The sequence below is a fragment of the Podarcis muralis genome, chromosome 4 (genome assembly GCF_964188315.1).
Source record: "Podarcis muralis chromosome 4, rPodMur119.hap1.1, whole genome shotgun sequence".
NCBI classification, from domain to species: domain Eukaryota; kingdom Metazoa; phylum Chordata; class Lepidosauria; order Squamata; family Lacertidae; genus Podarcis; species Podarcis muralis.
In genome coordinates this window covers 53859115-53884070 of record NC_135658.1, presented here as the reverse complement: position 1 = coordinate 53884070, position 24956 = coordinate 53859115, and the positions used below count along the sequence as shown (strand labels likewise).

Below are 24956 nucleotides of genomic sequence, written 5' to 3'. Positions count from 1 at the left end.
GCAGACTTTCAACAGGTAAAGCTTCCCCTGCCTCCGTGCTAGAGAACAACATCACCTGTTGAATTTTTGTTTGTCACATAGTCATCTCAGGCGCATGAACCTAGTGGGAGGGTGGGCAGAAGGTAGCAATCCTCCCCACAGTTGACATTTGAGGCTGAAATCTGATCTGCTGTGGAGGCCTACCCAGGTGTTTGGTAGTATTGTTAAGTAGAAGGAGGCAGATGATGATTATAGCTGGCATATCCAGAATTAAGACTATAGCATGTCACAGAAATCTTCTGAGAAACCTGTGGAGGTTTGTCAAAGAGGCCCTGGCTGCTATGCTGACAGGCTTTCAGAACCTGACACTACAATATGTCTGCAGAGTCTTTTTAATCCAGTCAGGCTGCAGACTGTTTTTGTTTTCTTTCTCCCACCTCCTGACGCTTTTTCCCCTGTACATGCACATTCCTTTTATGCAGACTCCATGCTGTGTCTGAGGAGGTGTTGCCATGAGGAAAGGTTTCTTTATTGTTATTTTTAATGCCTCATAATAGCTGGCAAGAAAGAGGAGCCACGATCCCTGTTAATTGGAGTCTGTCTAGAAACTCTCTTTTAAGAGAGCCATTATCTCTTTAATCTGTTTTGGGGGTGGAGGGGCTTGGCAAGTGAGTTCTTCCATCAACAGAGGAAAAGGGTTGGTATCCAACCATCATTTCAAACATGGAGCATTAAAAAAAAAAAATCATTCCCAAATACTTTAGTCCTTGAATCTCTGTTGACTGAGGCAGGCAACATAAAGTCTGAAGGGAAAGGAAGCGTTGATGTTCACAGATATTTTAAACTGTCTTGAAAGGTCCCTCCTTCTTAGGCAATCTTTCAGGGATGGCTGCAAAATGAATAAAAAGTTTGCTCGCTCAAGAATGCAGTGGTACCTCGGGTTAAGTACTAAATTCGTTCTGGAGGTCCGTTCTTAACCTGAAACTGTTCTTAACCTGAAGTACCACTTTAGCTAACAGGGCCTCCTGCTGCTGCCGCGTCGCCGGAGCACGATTTCTGTTCTCATCCTGAAGCAAAGTTCTTAACCTGAGGCACTATTTCTGGGTTATTGGAGTCTATAACCTGAAGCGTAGTAGTTTCTTTCACTACCTACAGTAACCTCAACAGAATAGCTCACCTTAAGTATTTAATAGACACAAAGGAGAACAGAGCTCCTACACCTTAATCAATGGGAGAAAGTGGAAATTGTGGGCAGATGGAGCTTGCCCAGTGAAAAGTGAGAAGTGCTGTACATGATAAAATGTGCTTTTCTATATAAGAGTCCTGGCTTTCCTTTGATTTTGATTTTATTTGGTTGCTAGGTGTGTCAGAAGTGTAGTGACATCTGTCTTATGTCTTCTAACCTATAGCATTATCCCTGTCCTCTTTCCCAAACCAGGTGCTTCTGACTTAACAGCATTCAGTGATCCAAGAGTGGGAATTGACCGTCCTTTCCCTGCGATTCCTTCTATTTCTGATCCTCGCATGCACTATCCCGGAGCGTTCACCTATACTCCCACACCTGTGAGCTCAGGAATAGGAATCGGTATGTCTGCCATGACCACTGCCACAAGATATCACACTTATCTGCCCCCTCCATACCCAGGTTCTTCTCAGGCTCAAGGCAGCCCATTTCAGACCAGCTCCCCTTCCTATCATCTCTACTATGGAACGTCAGCAGGGTCATACCACCAGTTCTCTGTGATGTCTGGAGGAGATAGGTCACCTCCACGCATCCTTCCTCCTTGCACTAATGCTTCCACAGGATCTACTCTCCTCAATCCCAACCTTCCAAACCAAAACGATGTTGTGGACACAGAAGGCAGCCATAGCAACTCCCCTACCAACATGGCAACCACAGCAAGGCTAGAAGAAGCAGTATGGCGGCCGTATTGAATCTTTAGCACAGCTGTTTTGTCTGCTGAATGGCCGAGGACTCTGCCAGGTTTATATATCATTACAGAGAAGCAATCCATCCAGAAGTCAGTATTTCCAGGAATGGTGTCATGGTGTTATCCAATTGCCATTTGTCACTGAGGTGACAGTATTCCAGAAAAGTACACTCGTCCAAGGACTGAACTTCTGAAGATGAGAACATTTTAAGACGATGGTACCTACTCACTCACTTTTTCTAGAGATATGGGGAAGGATAGATACTCTGTATGTTTCCAGAGCTTGAGACTTCAAAAATAGTTTTGGAGCTCCTCAAAGCTTTCAAAAGAGTGCTTTGTTTGACATCCGATTTGGAGGCTTAAAGCCTAACGCAATCTTAATGAGTTTAATCAATCATTTTGTCATGCTAGTTAAAAGGAAGTATAGGAAGATTCTCAGAGAGAAACTGTGAATGCTTCTGATTTAGCAATGCTGTGAATAAGAGTTTTTATATCCTGGAATTAATTTTTTTAACCAAGTTGTATATTCCAAAGAGTATGGGAATTATGCTTATTTTAATTTTAATTTTAAGATGCAACTTGTCCTTTGCATAACATTTTTTTATTTCCTTTTTTGGCACCTTAGAAATTTGTAAAAAGATTTAATCTTTTTAAAAATGTGCTTGATTTTCTCATGCATTGTCAACTGAAGGCATGAAAAAGGCCTTTCCAGGGAGATGATTTAATTATTCCTTTAATATAAAAGAGTGACAGCCTTGGGTCCTTTTCAACTACTGAAAACGTATATGATGAGTTACTCGATATTTATGCTCTCATCATTGATTTTTTGTGTGTGATACCTTTATTATTTAAATATGCTTAAAGATAAGCACATGCATTTTGTAGCAACCAAAGTTTTAAAATATCACATATAAAATGGCTGGAATAATTATGGGTAATGTGACTTTTAATTATTTAGAAGTATTGTTTACATTTTGCTCCATTTCACTTTCATCAGGCATTTAATACCCAATGAAGTCATTTTTGTTGTCCAGTTGAGAACCCAGAATTATTTTAAACATTACTTTGATATAAGTAGTGTCAAAAGTGTCTCCCTTCTTTAAAAAAAAAAAAGGAAGAACTTTGCATCACATTTTGCCACAATACTCTGATCATTTTAACACAAGTTTCAGAATATGAGGAGGACACTGGAGGCAGGAACTGATCTCAGAAGGAGCATATGGAGATTCCAGGACAGCTGCGTTATACTCCATGTTGTGCTAAACCAATATCTAAATGCAACAGAAGTGAAAAGTAAAATCAAACACAGCTAGATAGACATAGCAAAGTACTTCATGCTGATAAATTATGGGCAAAATCTGACAAGCTCCTGTACATTCTACTTTTATCTGTTGGGAATTGCAAGAACTTGTTTCAGGCTGTGGTCCTAAGCACAATCATCTGGACACAATGCACTAGATACACAGACACAAATCTCTTTACTACAGATTTGACAGCCAAAGGCAACCTTAGGAGGTTGCACATTTGAGCAAAGGAATTGCCTGAGGGACTGGTAGCCCTTGTCTTCTAGCCATCTCCCTACTCACCCATCCCAAATTAATTTTTCATCCTGTAAGAGAAAAGATATGGATATCCATCTCTTTTCTGCTGTAACTGGAAAAGCAACTTCCAAGTGGAAGAAATGGTAGCAGGAGAATGGTTACACCTAACACCATTGCTTTGTTCAAACTTGCCGTCTCAAGGTTCCTTTTGGTTAAAAATTATTGTCACTGGACAGCTCATCACATCCAGTTTAGGCCTCAGTTCTTGACAAATGAATTTAGAATCTGGAACAGACTAGCATATGCAGCATCTTGCAAAGCCAAGCCCATAGTCAGGAAAGGAAATTTAAATCAGTACAATTCAAACATGGTACATGGGATAGGCCACCCTGTAGCCAATTTTTACTTTCTTCCCCACGCCCCGCAGTAATAACTTAAATGGAACATTCACTGTTGTCTAATACACCTCAAACATATCGGACATCACTGTAAATTATAAGGCACTGTTTTATGTGAGGGTTTGGTCTGAATGCAATTGTACATGTCTTTTGATTGTACATTAAATGAATACTGCTGAAGTCAACAGATTCAGAATTACCTTCTGATTAAGTAATGGACCTTTAAAAATTAGTGGAACAATTGCAGATCAACTCTTCTGAGTATTTGAAAGCAGGCCTTTAAATCAGTGTTGGGTGTTTAACAAAATTAATAAAGGATTCGGTTTAGAAAGATCCTCGGCTGCAGGCAGCAAAACAGCTGGACTTATTTAAAATATTTGTTTCTTTTTATATATATATATTATATATATTTGTAGATTTTGCTTTTGCATTATTTGTGTGTCTGATGCAGTAGCACTTTGAGATAAAATGTTACAGAGTGAAACAGCTGATGCTATCAACAAGGTCAACTTACTGCAGAAAATTATTTCAGCTGATCTCAGCCAAAGCTCAAAAGATCATACAGTGTCATTTCTCCCCCTCCCCACTTTCAGATTCATATTTTGCAGTTGCGTGTTTTGCCATTTTTCAGATGTGTGTTTTACAATTGGAGGATTTGAGTTTCTTTTTTAAAAAAAGAAATGGAAGAGCCAATTCATTTCAGTGCTTCTGAAATGGAAAAAAGGTATTTCAAAATAGTTAATTATACAAAAGTGTTACAATTACCTTGAATTTTAATGCATTGATTTCTTACGTCTTTAGTGAAATTTAAATCTGTCTTTCATGGTAACTGTTCCACAGGATTCAACTTAAAATACAATGCCTTTTCCTTTATGCTATAAGTGCTTAATGTGGATAATCTGTTTAGATAAAAATGCCAGTCATTTATTATAGATATCAGCAACTAAGGCCACTATATACTCTCTATGATTTATGCCTAAACAAATGTATGCCATTTTATCCAGTGTTAGAATAATTCATTGTCTCAACTACACCTGCACTGTTAATGATTAACTGCCCACTCCTTTGCAGGCTTATTCAGAAGTAAGTCCCACTGTGTTCAGCAGTGATCATTCCTAGGTATTGGTGCATAAAATTGCAGCCTGATTTTACCAGCTTCTGCCACAAATGGGCTGAGATGGAATCTGGCCAGCTTGGAGTGTGGCATTGCTAGGGAAGAGAACAAAACATTCTGAGGATTACTACAGTTTTTAAAGCCCTACAGATGCCAGAGGTCAGAGAGCCACAGCTCAGCACTTCATAAAGAGAAGTGCAGACAATCCAGAGGAACTTGACCAACTGTTTATATGAGCTCAGGCTATTTGTCCACCTTGCCCAGCAGCATCTAATCTGAGTGACAGCAACTCTCCAGGGTCTTTGGTGCAGAGAGGTCTGTGCATTCACCTGCTACCTCCCTTCATCCGGGGAACAGCCGTGGTTCATTGGTAGATCATCTGCTTTGCATGCAGAATGTTCAATCTCCAGGCAGGGCTGGCTGCCGAAAGCCAGAAAAGCCACTGCTATTCAGTGTAAACAATACTAAGCTACATGGGCCAAGGTTTGACTTGGTATAAGGCAGTGTCCTATGTTCTTATGCACCTGCTCTTAACAGGACATGGCAGGGGTTGTACCTAGAAGGACCTTTTGCATGTAAAGCATGTGTTCTCTCATTAAACTACCAATCAGTTTCTGTCAAGAGACTACCCACTTTCCAAATGTTTTTCTTTCTCATAGCTGAATTGTCTGCAGATTTAGAATCCTAAATATGTCTAGATTTAGGTTTAAGAGACTTGGACTTTATAATTAGGCACTAAGAGTGCTGTACGCATTCTCTTTGATTTTTGTTGTTAAAAAATATCCTCTTGGTGATTTAATTTTACAAGGTTTTGATCAGGGCTCTTGATGTCTAAGACCTTACCTGCACATCTTTCTGGGGTTGTACCATTTCAGAATGTGACATCTTCTGAATTGATGCTATCCCATGAACACGTAGGTCAAATCTATATCATTTTATATTGGGCTTGCCTAAGGAAGGATAAGAGTAGTTACTAGGGGAGGTAGTAATCTCAATTTTTCTGCATGCCTCTTGGAGTGTAATGAAATGTGATAGCTAATATTTGGAGGGGGGCGTCTGTGAAACTCCAGATTTTTCATAGGATTTCCCCTTCTGTTGAATTCCTGCTTCTTGGACCTCAGGCTCATGCATGAGCTGATTTTAGAGTGGTCAAATGCAAAAGAGAACAAGGCTGCTGGATCTTTAATGCCTGTGCAGAAGAAGGAATTTTGCATGTGTGGGAAATGTCATTGCTCCAGATGTTGCTGAACTGCAACTCCCATCAGCCCCATCAAGCATGGGCAGTGGCCAGAGACGATGGTAACTGTGGATCAACAACATCTGGAGGGCCAAAGGTTCCCCGCAGCTGAACTACAACTGCATAATTCCCTCTCCTACACAGCTGTTAAAGGTGCAGAAGCCCTGTTTTCTTTTGCATCTGAGTCACCTGCCTTAACAGTATTTGGGAAGGCTCAAAGTACATCTCCTTTTATAGGAGGCATTTTCGAGGGGCGCATTTCGAAAAGCATTCCAAACTGGCCACTGCCAGAGACAGGTTGTAAGGATTAAGTCCACCTAGCTACTAGGTCAAGTGAGAGCCAGTGTGGTGTAGTGGTTAAGAGCGGTAGTCTGCTAATCTGGGGAACCGGGTTCGCGTCTCCGCTCCTCCACTTGCAGCTGCTGGGTGACCTTGGGCCAGTCACACTTCCTTGAAGTCTCTCAGCCTCACGCACCTCACAGAGTGTTTGTTGTGGGGGAGGAAGGGAAAGGAGAATGTTAGCCGCTTTGAGACTCCTTAAAGGGAGTGAAAGGCGGGGTATCAAATCCAAAACTCTTCTTCTTCTTCTAGCTCCACAGAATAACCTGCACGATCAACTGCTCACATACTTAAACTTATGGAGAAGGGTTTTGGTTTTCTAAAAACTGGAAATGGGGCCAGGAAGCTGATGGTCTATTAAGAGCTCAAAGTGAACTGGATCACTACTTTGCAGCATGTGAAAAAACATTTTCTATCTTCATGTATATCCAAATTAACTAAATATTAGAATTCCTGAAAGAAAAGTTCCCTATTTAAAGAATTTATTTTTTTTAATGTTGCTCTCTAAGAGAGATGTTCGGGTATTCCCTTTTGTAAAATATAAATGTATTTGAAACTATTATAATGACCAGATAATGGTGAATAATTAGGAACTCATTTTTATTTAAATGCATTGCACAATCCAGACACACCCATGAAGCTGAATCCGTACGTGTTAAAGCATTTTAAATCAGTTTTTGCTTCAGCTGAGATTAACTGGCTTTACCATTCCTTTTTATTGCAGCTACTTTTGGCTTTACCAGCAGAGATCCTAAACATACTTGTTAGGAAAACAAATCCCACTGTTTTCAGTGGGGCTTAATTTTTGCCCTGGAAATAACTTCCCCCCCACATTTTAATGCAGTTGTGCAAATAGATCTTATTTATTCCCGTGTACTTAGATTTTTATAAACTGGTTAAACTGATCTTCCACAGGTGTCCCACAATCAAAAATAACAGGTATTTATAATATTTGTTACGTTTTTCCCAGATGACACTCACTCATTCATTGCTCAACAAAACTTTGTTTATAACATTTTATTTTATAAGGCTTGTTGTGCCTTGCAACCTTTTCTATTTAAAAAAAAAAGTTGGTCGATACTATCCCATCATCATTTTTTGTTTCATATATATCAAAGGGTGCATCAGGAGAATGTTAATTGTATTTCTGTATGTAAATAGGTTTTAAAGGCATCATAGAAACATATTGTTAAAGCTTGTATTTGACATTTTTCATTCGCTACATCTTTGCTGAACTTGCCTTTGCTAAATACTGTAGGAAACTTGTTTTATTTCCAACTTAATTATTTTAGGTTTTGAGATTAACTATTTTAGTTACTTTTGTCAACAGTTAACAGCATGGTTTTGTGTGGCACATCAAAATCTCTTCATTTTTTTGTTGTAGAAGAAAATGTGCAAACAACTGTGGGTTATTTGTGGTATTCTGGAGTTATCAGATACAAATTCAGGAAAAAAAGTGTTTCAGTAAGAAATGACTGTGTGAACACAATGGAAACAGGGCCATTTTGGAACATATATTTGGATCTGTGAGTTTAGCATTTTCTGGGTGTATTTACAATCAACTTGTCATGCATATTGGAATTGCCACATCCTCTCCTGTCGTATGGATCACTTTCAGAATGGAGATTTTTTTCTCTCTCCAAGCGATAGCAGTTTTCTCTAAGAAGAGAACAGGAGCCTATTTCTCCGCACTCCACCATGTCTTGTTTAGATAATAGTATCTGAGTAGGCACTTCCTCTATGTTACAAGGTCAGTGTGTCCAGGAGAATTCATTGTGACTAGCATGCAGAGCAGCTGGACTGCTGCATTAGTTCTCATGGAAACTTGCTTTCTTTGTACCACAAGTTCTTCTGTACATTCAATATTATAATTAGTGTGAATGACAAATAAAACTGTTTGAGAAGTATACAAGCATTCAATTCCTTCATTATTTTCCTGAGCCACGTGAATTTGGTTTTGGTAGCCAGGGTGCAAAGGAAGGACTATCTTCTTGCAACAAAGGAGTTTACCAAATTTTGTTGGCGATTGGTAACCTGCCATTATTTGTAGCTGCCGGTGAACCATCCCATTCCATTCCCTACTGGCACATACGGAGAACCTCTCCCTTCACACCAAGCTTTGGAAACTAAGAAGCCATGAGAAGCTCTCTGTTTCTGAATGTCTCCAAAGGCTCAGGAGAAGCTGATCCCTCGTTTCCTCCCATGTTTTCTGTGTGCACCATAATATTTTCTGCTGGGAGGGAGAGCCCTGGTCTGTCTGTTTCTTTCAGCACCAACTGAAATAGCCTTCCTCTTCTGAGTTTTCCCAGACGCAAGGTGGGCTTGCTTATGCACCACCACAAAAAAGGCCACAGACTTGCATCTTCTAACTTAGAGGTATAGTTGGAAATTTAGAAATAATTACTATGAGTTGTATCCAGCTAAATCATAGTGATAGCAGAGCTGATGAAATCAACTGATATGACTAACTTAAGTCCATTGGTTTCAATAGGTCTACTTATGATTTAGTTGGAGATACCCTATAATTTAATTAGGCATGCATCTCACCGTAGGAGGGAAGGCTGTAACAACCAGATGGCCAGTTCAGTCTGCTTACAAACTGCTAACTGTTGATGGACAACTTGGAGGCCTCTGCTCTCTTGTCTTATAAGGTTCTTTATAATTGAACCACAACTTCAAAGAAGGGACTATAGAGTACACAGCCATTCTACTCTGCTGTACATAGAATTCTGAGAAGGAATATCTCCTTGTATGCTAGACAACGTGCAGCAAGTGTTTACTAGAGAGAAATCTGTAGCTCCCACTGGCCATTCAGCAATGACATCTCTGGACCACAACAGCACCCTGTTGATGAAAACACACCAAGGATGCAAATGGGAAAAGACTATGCCCCCATGTTGGTGGTTTTTAAATGATAAAGCACTGATTTAAGCACCTGTGTATCCATCACAGCTGGCATTATGTCTTGTATCTGTGGCCAAATACAAAGCAGCGTGAGAATTTGTCTAAATTTGCAGACAGACATTAGTAAAGTAGACTGTGGCCCATGAAGGTTTATGCCGTAATAAACACGTTAAGTCTTTAAGGTGCCACAAGATGCATAACTGAAACTAAAACATGGAGGATACGGTCCAGCCATATTTTTTTTTTAAGTTCCCTTTTATCCAGTGTACTTTACTCTGGCATGTTTAATTCTCTCATCGATCACAGTTGAAAAAAAAGGGCTTGCTGTGAAACCCAAATCCATAGTTCTTCACAGATATACTCAACAGCTGACTTAAGATAGGGCTGCCATACAAAAAAGCGCTCAACAATTTTGGGGTGTCCTGTTCTTTACTTTTTGAAACAAGGCAACCCTACTTAAGAACATAAGGAATATAAGAACCCCCCCTTCTGGATTAAGCTAAAGGCCTATCTAGTCCAGCATCCTGTTCTCACATTGGCCAACCAGATGCCAATAAAAAGCCCACAAGCTGGGCCTGAATGCAACCTCACTCACAAGTTGTGAGCCTCAGCAACTGGTGTACACAGGTATACTGTCTGTAGCAGTGTAGTCAGACTTCAGGAGCTTGCGCTCTCTGGTTTGAAGTTGCTGGGGCATCTGAAAGTCTCCCAGACTACTATTAGTACGAGTCATTGTCTGGGAATTGTTTGGGTTTGGGATAAAATGATAAACTAAATTAAGAAGAAAATTTAATACACAAGCATTAAAATGAAGCTTTCTGTCTGACATAGAATAAATAATGTTTGGCCTCAAACTTTTAAAAGCATGGAATCATAGATCTGATATGCAGTAAAGCCCATCTTTTTTTCAACAGGCCTTGTGAACATTTTTTCCTATTTTTTTAAAAAAAGCTAGATTTCCTGTAGAGGTTTAATTTCAGTCTTGCAAAGAAGAGAGTGTTAACTAATTTTTTCCATATTGATAATATTTTATATTGCTGCAAATTAATTACTGTTGTGTTTTAGCCTGAGTGATATCCAAGAGTTTGTAGCTAAAAGCACTTTGGAATTAAAATCAGTTAATACTGGTTTTAGAATGGCTTAGATGCTTCCATGTGGTTAGAGGACCCACTACCATGCTCACAATGTTACATGTGGCATTGATGCTTTGCATGGATGGTCTTATTTGTAGAGTGTCAAATCTTGCAATCTTTTGCTGTGTTTGTGATAAGCAAGCATTTCACAGTGCAGGGTTCTGCATATACAAATGCCCACCTGGAGAACTCCAGTGAGATCCTCAGCCCAGAAGATCGTCTGTGTTTAGGTCTCTTGAATTTTGGTATTTGGTTAAAATAAAAGGATAATTCTCTGGATGCCTAGATCCAGCTTTGAGGCAAGTACTCTTGGGTGAGACAGTCCCAGCATAGATTTTGCAGAGACTTTGCAGAACAAACATGCTGCAAAGTAAAGTGTGGAAATATAGGCTGATAGACCTTTAAAATACCTCCTTCTAAGTTTCTTCCAAAGCTTTCCACTTCCTTTAGCATAGAAATAGAACCACACATTTGGTAAGCTAAAAATTGTTTCCTTACAAACTCTTCAAATATTAGATTCATTTGCTTTTCCATACAACAGCAAGAAAAGACAGGCAGCAAAACTTAGGTTAGTTCCAAAGTGGTAAACATTTCTAAATTATTTGTACAGAAACACAAAGATGGCTTGCTAAAGCCATGCCGTCTAAGCCGAGAACATCTAGTTTAGACCTCTGTAAAAGGTAAAAGTAAAGGACCTCTGTACTGGTAGTTTCACATGCATAACAAGGAGTTTGGTAACTCTTTCTCCCAAGAAGAGGGCGTGCAACCTAGCTAAGCCTGGCAGGACAGCTTACTCTATGGTCTTAACCCCTTTATGCATTAATTAGTGTTAATCATGTTGGTTATATGAGGCTGGTTATATTCCACAATACAGAGAGGGTGGCACTGAGCCTCTTGGGCTTGCCTACCAGCAATTCAAGTCGCACAACAGGGTGAGCTCCCATTGCTCTGTTCCAGCTCCTGCCAACCTAGCAGTTCGAAAGCATGACAGCTCAAGTAGATAAATAGGTACTGCTGCAGTGGGAAGGTAAACTCGTCACAGTGTCCAGTTGTGCCTGAAGCGGTTTAGTCATGGTGGCCACATGACCAAGAAAGCTGCCTGCAGACAAACACTGCCCCCCTCTGCCTGAAGCAAGATGAGTGCCACACCACATAGTCAGGTTTGACTGGACTTAACCATCCAGGGGCCCTTTATCTTTATATCCCACAATGCACAGGCACTTTGAATCAGCAACAGGGCAGCCACCAGCCTGTCAGAATACACAGGCATATATTTTCTATCCACTGGTATATATCAAACCAGCAACTGAGCAGCCTTGTGTTATATTAGATGATTTGGAGAAGCAAAGAGGTTGGGGTTATGTGCCAAATCCTGTAGAACTCTACTAATCTCAACAGGACTCCAAACTGCTCATGTTTCTTTATGAGATTTCCAGAACTCGGCTTGCAGAGGCTAACACATGCCTCAGAGTTCACAAGCTCAGTGTGTGCGCATCATATAAGTGCTGGCAATTTATGCCTTACTAGCTCTGTCATAAATCCAGAGTTGTGATGGTTTCCTTGTCAGTTGAAATATTAGTACACTGAGTGCAGCGTTCTGCGAGAGCTTCCAGCTCTTTGTTCTGTAGAATGCACCTTCCACACATCTGGCTAATTATGACAGCACAAGCTGCCATGGGACACATCTGCATGTTTGCAATCGAGCAAGCACGCCTGCACGCACCCACACATCCCTACTGACAAGTTTAAAGACAGTTAAGTGGGTGAATTCAATTAATTTTAATCATGCTGATTATCAGGGGCACATTGGGGGCTGGCCGGGCTGGCCCCCACCAAACACTGGCGGTGAAAGAGGTGGGGTGCCATTGTGGCTGCCCCCCTTCTGGGCACCATGCCCCCGCAGGCAGTGCGCCACACCCCCATGGGTGGTGCACCACACCCCCAGGATGCATGCCATGCCCCCAGGAGTGGCGCATCACGCCCCCAGGACATGCGCCATGCCCCCGGTGCCAGAGCATGAAGCTCTGCCACTGCCACCAAGGGCGCACAAAAATTACTCCGCTGCTTGTCACTTTCCTTACTGCAAAAAGAATGAATTGTCACTGTGGGAAGCAGGATCCTGGCTCAGTTGGCCCTTTGTTATGATCCATCAGGGCTGCTCTCGTTTCCTCACAAATCCACTAAAATCAGTCCAAAAACTCTTAATCTGGGTGAGTCAAAGAGCTGTGGGTTAGCCCCTGACGTCAAATTTAAACACATTTGTTTGAAAGTTTCAGCCTTGTTGAATCACTACTACTTATTTTACAGCATTGAAATTGAAATGAGGTAAATGAAACATGGAAGAAGAAATGTAGGAATAGATCCAAAAAGAGAAGAATTAGAGAGAAACAGCAGATGACTGGGAGGTTGCTGTCAAAGAATTGGCCAGATAGTTGGCAAGCTTTTTGGCCTTGTAGCATCCCACCCAACCCTCCATGTATTCATTTAGGACAAGAAAAAGCTCTTGGATACCTGAGCAGAGCAGCAGAATATACAGAGAAGTGGCACCTGCTTAGGTGAACTGAAGAAGAGAGCTTCTTCCAAGTTGCTGTGAATTAAGAAGCATTAACTTTCCCCTTGGTAAGTGTTTCCTCAAAAATTGTACGGAACCATATCTATTTGTAGAGTAGTCTTTGTTAACGTTGTTCTTTCATTTTCTAGGGATGCTATCCATCCCTCTCATTTTAAGGTGATTTTACACACATTTTACTTACCAAGCAAAACTATATTAATTTCATTCAAATACTTTTGAATTCCCAAGTCATGTTGCAACTCTTAAGCACCCCTCGTTTTTGGAAGTTGAAAAATTCAACACACCCTACTAGTGGAGTAGTGTCTGTCTCCTCTGCTAAAGCGGACTGAGCTCCTTGAACTGAAGAGGCTCCTCTTGGGCAAGGCTCCTCCTGTTTGAGGCTCATCCTGAGGACGACTGCTGTTGGGGGAAAATAACATCTGAGAGTTGCTCTTATGAAGTCTCTAGCATGTGTCCTGCATGGAGACTGCCTTGCCTCCATACTTCTGAGACTGTCACTCAAAACAGAAGAGGATAGTCATCTCTATCAAGGTTGTGAGCAGCCAGTCCTGGAGTCCAGGCATCCTTGTCTTTAGCTGCTAGCTCTTGCGAGTCGGCCTGTGCTTTTGAAGTACTTCACTTTGAGACAAACTCCCTTGGACCAAAATTTGAAAAGAGATCACAGATCCTCTGTACATCTAGGAACTGCCCAAGCAATGGTTCAATCATTCTACTTAGGAGATGGGCTGAGGGCTGCTTTCTTCTTATACTTTCTCACTTTCATCACTGCTAGGAGCAGCTACAAAGCACCTCTGCCACGTCAGGCAAAAATTACTACAAAAACACTGCAAGAAGCAGCCCTATGTCACTTCTGGTGTAACTGTACATATAATGATATGTACAGTGGTACCTCGGATTACAGACGCTTCAGGTTACAGACTCTGCTAACCCAGAAATAGTACCTCGGGTTAAGAACTTTGCTTCATGATGAGAACAGAAATTGTATGGTGGCAGCGGGAGGCCCCATTAGCTAAAGTGGTACCTCAGGTTAAGAACAGTTTCAGGTTAAGAACGGACCTCCAGAACGAATTAAGTTCTTAACCCGAGGTACCTCTGCACAAATGGACACTGTACTTTAAAAAAAGATGGCTGCCCAAGCTTACAATAAGATGGAGGTGATATGGCAATGGTGGCCATTGTGAATTTGGAGTACTGGTGTCACTCAGAAGTACTCCATTTTAGCCTCACTTTAGTCAGAAATCGGGATGGGCTTCTGAAATGTGTGATGTCCTACTAAAATAGGAACACTTGGAGCTGAGATTATGCTGTAAAACAGGGGTGAGGGCCAAACGCAGCCCTCCAAGCCTCTCTATCTGGCCCTGGGAACTCTCCCCCAGACCCTCACTGGCCCTGCTGTGTACTCATTGTTTCTGACTGGCTGGAATGTGCCCTTGAAATCTGCCCATGCCTCTTGCAAGTGTGCAGGGAGGATAGAGAGGGGTGCGTCACTGTGTGTACAAATTAGCCTTCTGCATAACAGTGACATAGCGTGGCTCCACCCACTTTTGCCTCTGGCCTCACCCACCACTGGCATATGAACCTTGGAAGGCTGCCCAGAAATGAGTGGCCCCTGGCCTGAAAAAAGGTCTCCCCTCCTGAAAATTGTGGACCCAAATGTTGTTGTTGTTGTTGTTGTTGTTGTTGTACCCTCTCCACACTGACTGGAAACAGGATGAAAGAGTCCACCTTCAAAAGTCTCTACATTCCATTGGCAGGTCATTTCACATGGAGTTAAGAATATAGATTGGATGTCACACACAAACGCAGTGAAGCCTCTTTGCTTTCATAATGAGAGCCTTTTCAAAATGCCTGGCCTGCTTCATTTTCCTCTCAAACAATACTTTATTCTTTGTAGCCTATGATTTGTTTGTATGTAAAAACAGCTATTAAATTTACTAGCTGCTCTGAAAGGGAATCTAGAGTTTGGGTTGACGTTATCCTCCCTCCCCTTTCTCCCGACACATCTGGGATTTCTTTTCCTTCGTGGTTCTCGCTAAGTGGTAGATTGCAGTTGTACCACTAGAGGACACCCTTGACCAACATTGCAACACAAACGAACCTAAAATGTTCCTGCGGTTTAAATGTGTTTAATGGATACGATTCCCGCGCTCGAGAACTCACACACACAGCATTAATACATAGTTAAGAATGTGTGCAAAATGTTTTGTGGGAAATGAAGGCTGATGCAAAAGCAAATGGGGCATTTTGCCAAACAGAGTTATTGTTAACAGTCTAATCCTATGATTGCATTTTAATTGGCAGCGAACATATCACGGTTTGTGCAGTGACAACAAAAGCACCCCACCTTATTCAGCACATCCAGGCTTTTAACACTGCTATGCACAGCACTGGGGGAAACTACATTTTTCTCTGACAAGACTCCATTGCCTTTTTACAGACACATTAACAGGCACAAATACGACAGGTGAAGCTTCTCACCGACGAAGTAGTGAAAGAAATTCCACCTGATGAAATTAACTATGTACTTATTGTTTGAATTTGTACCCTGCCCTTTTTTTTTTTACATTATCACTCAAGACAGCTAATAGCAACAACCATGATATATACTAAAATGTTTTTAAAGTCAATACAACTTTTGAAGGGTTGGTTATAAAGGTCATAGCAACACATTAAGGTTAGCCATAGTTCCAGGGTTGACCCACACAAGCAAAGTCCAAAATTCAGGAAACAAGGTTCTGGGTCAATCCAAGTAGTGAAGTCTGAAGTCCAGCAGTCAGGATACAATCCAGAGTCAAACCCAAAGCACAGTTCCATGGTACTCCAGGAACATCCCAGCCAAGGTCCCTCAACATGGGGAGCTGAGCAGATACAGCACCACAGCTGGGCTTTTATACTTTACATGCTGATTGCAGCACCTGGGCTTGACGAGTCATGTGACCCTCACCTGTTCTGAGTCTACTCCAGCTGAGGAATCACACACCTCTTCCCAGAGCTAAGGAGCCCCACCTGGCCAGCTAGGGAGCTGTGGGTCCTTGCCTGCCTCAGCCTCCGGAAGCACCACTCCTACTGCTCCCTACATCTCAGATCCCACTCTGGCTCTGGTGATGGGTGCCCCCATCCCCTCGTCATCCTCCATCACCCTGTGAGTACTTCCTGCACCAACCTCTCCTTCCCCATCCCCAGCTTGCCCCTTGCTTGTCCCAGTCCCAGCTGCAACCTTTGCCAGGATCCTCTTCCTCCTTACCATTGTCATGACAACTAGGGTGTCACTTTTAACAGTCATTTCTTCCCCTAAAAAAGTCTGGGAGCTGTAGTTTGTTAAGGGTGCTGGTTGTTGTTAGGAGACTCCTACTCCCCTCCCAGAGCTCCATTTCCCACAGTTTTCACAGGAAACACTGAGAACTGTAGTTCTCTGGGGAGAATAAGGGTCTCCTAACAACTACCAGCAGCAGCAGGGCTTTGTTTCAGGTGGGGGCCATGCCATTATAAGACAACAAGGGAGGTGTTCGTTGTGACTTCCAGCACCTCTTTTTCTAGAAAAATAGCACTGCTCGGCTCCTTTAAGAATGTACAGCTCCCAGAATTCTTTGGGGGAACACATGAATGTATAAAGTGGCGTCATAGTGCTTTAAATGTGCAGTAGTACCTCGGGTTAAGAACTTAATTCATTCTGGAGGTCTGTTCTTAACCTGAAACTGTTCTTAACCTGAGATACCACTTTAGCTAATGGGGCCTCCCACCATTGCTGCTGTGCAGCCGCTGCACAATTTCTGTTCTCATCCTGAGGTAAAGTTCTTAACCCGAGGTACTATTTCTGGGTTAGCGGAGTCTGTAACCCAAAGCGTCTGTAACCTGAAGTGTCTGTAACCCGAGGTACCACTGTAAAGTGAAAAGTCTTCCTTAAATGGAACGTCATATGATTTGGGGGCAAGTACATCTCAAATCCTTAAATTCTTATGCTACTTTTCCACTTGTTTTGAGATCAATCACAGGTGCCAGAAGATGTTGCTGACTTTACAAAAGCAACCATTTCAAAATGAAAGTGATATAAATAACTTTTGCTGCTCAGATACTAAATCTGAAACTCAGGGCGGGGGGGGGGTGAGGGGTGAGAGAGAATCTCTACAGCCGAAACAGACCTGAGCTATTTGCTGTTGGATCCTAATGCTGTTTGGCATGCTGGTAAATCAATATGGCTTTGAAAGAGAGTTTGAAAAGTCTGCTTAATCGTCTGTGAACTCGGCAGATATTTTCCTGGTTCACATGGAACTACTTTGCTCAGTTTAAGTTGAAGAGGTCATTGTATGTGTCAAGATCTGGGGACAGTAGAAAAGCAGAGCCTGTAAGTTTTGCTGAGATGGTCTTTTGTATACTTCCTAGCCAAAGGATTCCTTGAAAAGTTGGGAGGCAGAGACATAGCGTCTCCAACGGTGCAGGTCGAACCTCGCCATTGTGGCTGGTAGCCATTGAGAGCCTTATGCTCCTAATTAACTTTCCGACCTTCTGCCATGAGGAGACTTGTCTTGTTGCAGTTCCAGAGCATCTTCCCCATAAATTTTGTGAACTTTAGTTCCCTGAAGGAGTATATTCTAGGTTCATTTTTAATCCTCGAATAATACCTGAAAGGGGCTAGAGATACGTATCTAGGCCACCTATCTCTGCCACCTGCAGACAGTTCTACATCATACAATGAAAGCACATTCAGTGTACATGACTTCCCCCCCAATAATATTGGGAACTGTAGTTTCCCTCTCACATAGCTACAATTCCTAGCACCCTTAACAACCCGCACCTCCCATGATTCTTTGGGAGAATTCATGCCCTTTAAAGGTGTGTTGAATCATAGAATTGTAGCATTGGAAGGGACTTCAAGGGCCATCTAGTCCAACCCCCTGCAATGCAGGAATCTCAGCTAAAGCATCCATGACAGATGGCCTTCCAACCTCTGCTTAAAAACCTCCAATGAAGGAGAGTCCATTGCCTCCCAAGGGAGTCCATTCCACTGTTGAGCAGCTCTTATTATCAGGAAGTTCTTCCTGATATTTAGACGGAATTTCCTTTCTTGGAACTTGAATCCATGTGCTTTAAATGTGTGTTGTGGATTATTATCTCCTGCGAACTGTTAAAGTTCTCATGCAGACAGCTGGGGTACTGTATCTTCAGAACAGGATTTGAGGCATCTTTGTATAAAAATCAATGTTCCAGCAGCAGCTGACTGGGAAGGTTGCCATTAACTACACCTCCAATGTCATATAACATTCAGGAAACGGGAGGACTTTTTGGTTTAAGAAACCTATTGTGACCCCCAAATACCTCTGAAGCTTGCTAAGGGAGATCTCTTAGCCATCAGAAAAGGTGAAGTGGCGTTGGGTTCGGATATTTATTGAGTTGGACACACTTCCGACAAGTCCTTCTGGGCTGACTTTATCATCCTACATTTATCTCCTCGCTCCTTTTAGTACCAGTCTCCATGCAGCTCACTTTTGAGTCTTTGTCTCTCGGATGTTTGCTAGATTGACCGCTGGCGTCATCACCAGCATGTTTCGAATCGTACCTTTTTAATGAGCATCCCCATTAAAAATCAGAATGGAGACAATGTAAAGCATAAGGTTATTTTCCGTCTCCAATGGCTGACCTTCCGCCGTCACTCCCCACCCCCAGTCCGGTTACTTTATTCCCAAAGTTTGCGTACACATTTTGGAGGTTGTCCTGTTCAAGCAGTGATAACACAAAGTTAATGTGTTTGCTTAAGAAGAGAAAAGAGCTCTGACGTTGGAGACTATCACTAGAAGGGCACAAAGCAAACCTCAGGAAACAGAAAGAGACGGGGCGCCAAATGTCAAAATGCAGGTTAGTAAAGTGGAATTTGAGGGGGAATTTATTTTCTGGCTAACGAAAGGAAACAAGGGTTTAAAAGTCCATAGCTAGTGCCGTGTACTTGACCAGACAGAAAACTTGGACAAAGAGTCTTGACCGACCCTTGGCTAACAGAGGACAGACCTAGGAACCGACACAATCCCATTTTTTTTGCAATGGAAACGGGGATCTTGTTATTTAGTCTCTTCATCATTGTTGCCTTTTCTTCAACAGTTCAGACAATGTCTCCTCCAATGATGCTTGACAAACTTCAACATCAAGAAGGTAAGCTAAAATTCTGTTCCCATACTGCCGGTTCTATTAATGCCTTCATTGCACAGTGTGGCCAATTTAAGCAGAGTTTTGAATGAAAAGTTTTGCAAGAAAAAAGGAAGACTTGTGCTGTGTTATTGCAGAAAGCAACATTTAACAGGGATGAGTCAGAATCTAAGGAATTCCGCCAACCGTATTTCATACCACTAGACTTTGTACAAGACAGATTTGTTTCCAGGTACTGGGCATTTGCATGTGAATTACATCAAAAGCATAGGTTTGACTATATGAGTTGGCAGAACATGAGACTCTTAATCACAGGGTTGTGGGTTCAAGCCCACCTTGGGCAAAAAATTCCTGCATTGCAGGGGGTTGGAGTCACTAGATGACCCATGTTGTCCCTTCCAAATTCACAATTATATGATATATGAAGCTGGCCATTTCCCCGACATCAACATGCTACAAGAAATAAGACCATAGGTCTTTTTTCTTTTCAGGTAAAAGCCAAAGAGCCATGGAAGAGTCTGCATCTAATCAGCAGAGGAAGATCTTGGGATTTTTATCAGCATTTGATGACATACAGAAAAGTACCAAACCTAGATTAGATCCCAAGACCACAGGACTTCAAGGTAATTCATATAATAACCATTGCCTACCATCAACTGTATGGATGCATTAAGCCATAATGGATTGTTTGCAATAAATTTAATGGCATGTAACTAATTCATTTTTTAAAATAGTTTATTTCATAAAATGTATACACGTCAAAGCAATTTGCAAAACAATAAAACTGAGAAAAAATCACAGGCATACTTAATACTTACAAAAGTTAAAATAATGAAACAGATTAAAATTGCCTCAACTTTCTAAGCATCTGAGTTGGCTCGTCTAAGCAAGGGTGTTTTTAGCAGGTGCTGAAGTGAAGGTGTCTGCTTGATCTCAATAGGCAGGCAGTTCCAAAGTGCAGGCACTGCCACACTAAACGACTGAGTTCTTACAAATGTGGAATGGCTATTATGTGACACCTATAGCAGTGCCAATTTTGCCACTCAAAGTGGTTGAGTGGGCACATGTGGGCTAAAGCAATCTCATAGGAAAACTGGGGCCAAGTTGAAAAGGTTTTAGAGATCCTTTCAGTTCAGTCACTTAAATTCAGGTTCACAATTACTGCATAAATGTATATAGAAATGAACTGTACTACAATAGAAATAATTAAATTCATCATATTACTGTAATTAAGAAACCATTTGAAAAGGGTTGGAGACAATGTCAAGTTATGGACACATGTGCAGAGCAATCCTATGCAAGTTTACTTGGACGTAAGCCCCACTGCTAGACTGCAGCCTAGCAAAGCAATTCTGCTTAGAACTGTGCTCCATTTCATTCAGTGGGGCTTATACCCAGGTAAATAACAATCTTATGCATGCAGACTTCGAATTAAGTCCTCCTGAGTTAAATGAGCCTTACTTCTGAGTATAGAGGATTGCAGCATAGTGGAACTGATTCACCTGAGCACAAAGTACTGGGACAAAAAGAGGATTGCATATTTTAAAAATGTATCAATTGCAAAAATATATGCATGCAACAAATAAGGTCAATGATCGTTGAGCTATCTGAGTGCCATATGAGAAACAAACTGCCGTAATCCATCAGTTTGATCATTAGAGTGTAAGAGAAGAACTGGACATTAGGTTTTTGAGGAAAAGGCCATTCATTAGCTCTATTTTTCAAGTTCAGAGATGTTTACGTTTTGAGTCTCCGGGGTCTATGTAGTATTTCCCAGAGCTGTATCATTCAGAGTTTGATACTCTGCTAGTGATCAAAATGCATCTGACAAATGCCCGTGCCTTTCATTATATTTTCGTGTGGTCTTTTTAAAATGAATCATTGGTCTTAATTGTCTTCCATCTATGTCTCTGTTATTTATGGTACTTGCAAAGCAAATTGGTTTGATATCTTATATCTTCAATTCTTACAATGATATGTGTTTCAAATATTGCAATGCTTCATGCTCTGAAATATTTGGATATTGGCAACATTCAAAGAACACCTAACATTTAATTAATGCTTTTTTGACCATTGATATGTGTGCTATATCTTTAAAAAGAAGGAGGAGAGTTAAAACATTGCAGAATTGCACTTCTTTTGTCCAGAACGTATCTCACAGGTCCAAATGAAAAGGAACATTAAAATGGAAAATCTTTGAAGTTTTTGGGGGAGGGTTACTCCTATGTGTGGATGTTTTACAACAAATACCACAGGTTAATAATAGTGCTAATACTAAAAAGTAGGTGAATCCAACAGGCATAAAATAACAGGAACAAAAAATAATGAGCCTGAAATAGGCAACAACCTACCCACTCCTTCCCTAGACTGCTTGGCGTACATAATTTGAGAAAACATGTATGCCCTGTTTAAGACTACACAGAATAAAAGTATGCTTCTTCCATAAAACTACCCCATGTAGCATAAAACCCACAAAAACAAGAAATGCCCATGCTCTCTTAATTGGGGAACAGAAAGTGTCCAAACAGAAAACCCAGTGTGCAGATTTATTTGAAGAGGTGAAAGTAACCCTATTGCTGAGATACTGGATGCCTTTAAAGGAAGAATGCAGTTCTGTGTGCACTGACCACTGTTCTAAATCACCCTGAGTTTAGGGGCTGGTATGGGAAGCAGCAATAAATGCTACATATCTGCAGCGGGTATAAAGTCAAGGCAACGAAGCCATTCAGGAGGGCTGGGAGAGAGAAATGGTTGGCATTGTTAGGCTGAACCTAGATGAGGTCAGAGGGCCAGAGCCTCATTAGTTTCAAGTGGCATGATCTGAAGGGCATCATGGGGGTGGTCTAAGAACACCATTTCTGAAACATCTCCCCAGGTCTTGGAAGGTAGTGCCTCCCCAAATTTCAGCACAATTCCACAAGTGTCCCCCTGCATGATATAGTGGCGGTAGCATGCTTTCACTCTCTTTAAAGTATCTACTAAATACTTTTCCCAATTTGCATTTCAGCTTACGCCAAAAAGTTTGGAAAGACCATCAGAAAGGTAAGAAGCTGTCAGCTTTTTAAACACCTCCTACCAAAGTTTCCAGTATTCAGAATAATTGTTCTCTTTTGCCAGGGATATACCGTATTTTTCGCTCTATAACACGCACCCGACCATAACACGCACGTAGTTTTTAGAGGAGGAAAATCCGTAGGCATGCCACCCGTAGGCATTCCCTCCATAACACGCACAGACATTTCACCTTACTTTTTAGGAGGAAAAAAGTGAGTGTTATGGTGCAAAAAATACGATACTTAAATATTGATTCCTGAAGCTTATCTCCCTGAATCTTAACTCACCCTGTGAGTTCCCCAGGGTGCCTGGAGTAGCTGCAAATAAAGGCTATTTAATTACAGGCTAACCTTAAGCATGCAGCAGCCCTTAGCATGCAAATGGAACTGCCCCTTCCATTGAACTGAATGGAGCACACCTTGTAAGAGTGAAAATATCAATGCACACACTGAAAATGACTGAATCCAGAATTATTATTTTTAAAATTCTCATTTCAGGTTCACATTTATGCTCTTAAGCTGCAATTTTTAAAACATTTTCTCTCTGGATTTCTTTTCTGGACAGGATATTTTAGATGAACCTCAGGCCAGTCGTTCTTTCTCGCAACAAGATGATGTTGCTGAATCAAGGAAGGATCATCTGAGAAAATCTCCTTTAATTGGGAAAAACTTCAGGAAAGCAGCACCATCATCTTCTAAGAAAGCAAAGAAAAGAGGTGTGTTTTCCAGCAAGAAAATCAGGTTCCTTTCTGTTTGATTGCCTAAAACTCTGAAGTGTTGAATAAAAGTCAGTTGGGTCATGAAACAGCCCTCTGTGTGTGGAGGCCAAGAGGCCAGGCTCCTTTCCAGAGTCACTGATCCTAGGGAATCTTCATTTTGTCCCACATGGTGTTGCACTATGACACCTGCTATAGGAAGCCTGTTCGTGCTTTGGAGGGGTTTCCATGGACCACTACTGGCAGAAGAAAAGGTTGCTGGAGCAGAGGTCAGCTCGTCAGTTAAAAAGCTAAAACTAGTCATGTAGGAGAAAGTACATATAAACTTTATTGTGACGTGTAATTCTAGGGTTAGGCACACCCTCTAGGGTTAATTTAGGGCTAACTTACCTCACAGTAAGTAACTTACCTCACAGTACGATGGAATAGGGAGAACTATGTAAGCTGCCTTGAGCTCCTTGGAGGAATGTCAAGATTATTATAAACATAATTATAATTATAAACATAGTAAATATGTCATATCTCTCTAAGCATACTAGATAGTGGGCACCACTCCACATAACATACCATCCAACCTGGGCTTTGAGGTTGGCTGGGTGGGGGGTTCTCATTATCCCACCATCAGCTAAACCAGGTGAGGGTAGCCAATGGATCTCAAATCCTCAGGGAGTTAGGGACTTTGCGTGCGAAGACAGGCTCTGGTGGACTGAGCGATGAGACTAATAGTAGGTCCAATGGTCAGGAAAAGTGAAGAGAGAAGTGAGGGGCAGATGGGGCTTGTCAAACTGGGAAGGTAGCCCTTCCAGGAGAAGGAAAACTCTGGTCCTAAATCTCTTCTGCCTTGTGGGGTGTCTGCGGTAGAAGAAAAGGCATAAGCAGTAAACTCTGCACAAATCTGGAGTCCCTCAGATGGTTGCTGTCCTGTATGCCTCCTTCCAGCAACCCCAGCAGCCGCTGGTGCCAAATGTTCTGCTCTTCCTTCCTTTGGACCTCATCAGTGAGGCCGAGCAAGGGGGTATTGTTGTACAGACAGCTCAGGACCTTCATACAAACTGCCCAGGCTTGTGCCCAGGGAGGTCGCTTTAGTACTAACACAGCAGTTTGACTTCACTCCTGGAGGCACACTCCATTGTCTCTTGAGACAGATGGATGCCGACAATGGTAACTGAAAGCTAAGCTATTCAAATCTTAGGATGTGTTGAGCCCCTGCTTTTATCTGTGATGGTATCATAATAATTCAATGGTACCTTCAGTTGTTTGTTTTCTATGTATTATATTTTGGTTTTACAGTATTTTGGAAACCACTCTGTTGGTCTGTTATAATGCTGAGCAGCTTAGAAGTTTGTTAATAATCAAACAGACCTTCTGAAAAACAGGCATATGGAAATGGGGGAGGAGAAGGGGATAAACAGTGGTGAACTGAACCTCAGGTATGTCCAGAATAAGCAAAGCTCCAGATGCGAGACATGCCCATATGAACCATGTTTTAACAAGAGGCTATTTTGTTCTTTTCCAGCTTGCTTTTGGAAATACTGTGTGCAAAGCAAGTAGGTTTTTTGAACACATCAAATCAACGAACCTTTGTGGAGATTAAGGAATCCAGTTCTGACAATGAAATCTTCAAAATCTGAAAACATTCTTTTCAACAGAGAAGATTCAGCAGATATTAGTATAAATAACCGTTTGACCATATTTGCTTTGTGCGCATATGTATTTGAACGACTCGTGTCAGTATTTAAGATTCATGTCAAGTATTTTTATTTTCAATGATAATATAATAAAGTAATTTTTATACAAGCAATGTGGCATAAATGGAATGTCCACTGTAAGAAGCAGGGGAATGTTTGTGGCTGGTTTTAAAACTCTCAGACTGTATTTGGGGGGATTACTGTAAACATGAAGGG

The 24956-nt window shown here is 41.5% G+C and overlaps 2 protein-coding genes across 5 annotated transcripts in view; both read left to right on the top strand.

Moving 5' to 3' along the window:
- RUNX1 (RUNX family transcription factor 1) overlaps positions 1–8468 on the top strand; it is a 175194-nt gene extending 166726 nt beyond the window's left edge. For all 3 annotated transcript variants that reach the window (XM_028727126.2, XM_028727125.2, XM_077927327.1), the window contains one exon: positions 1418–8468. In XM_028727126.2, the coding sequence (XP_028582959.1) occupies positions 1418–1914 (497 nt within the window). In that variant the 3' untranslated portion in view covers positions 1915–8468. The remainder of the gene's footprint in view (positions 1–1417) is intronic.
- Positions 8469–18912: 10444 nt separating this feature from the next.
- Positions 18913–24942, top strand: LOC144327511 (uncharacterized). Of its 2 annotated transcripts, XM_077927325.1 has the most exons (6): positions 18913–18998; positions 19239–19289; positions 19775–19906; positions 22291–22325; positions 22902–23052; positions 24569–24942. In XM_077927325.1, the coding sequence occupies exons 2-6, from the start codon at positions 19247–19249 to the stop codon at positions 24601–24603; spliced, it is 396 nt and encodes a 131-aa protein (XP_077783451.1). In that variant the 5' UTR covers positions 18913–18998; positions 19239–19246; the 3' UTR covers positions 24604–24942. The 2 variants fall into 2 exon arrangements, with proteins under 2 accessions (XP_077783451.1, XP_077783450.1); XM_077927324.1 differs by lacking the exon at positions 18913–18998 and having other exon boundaries at positions 19066–19289; positions 24569–24941.
- Positions 24943–24956: the final 14 nt, after the last annotated feature.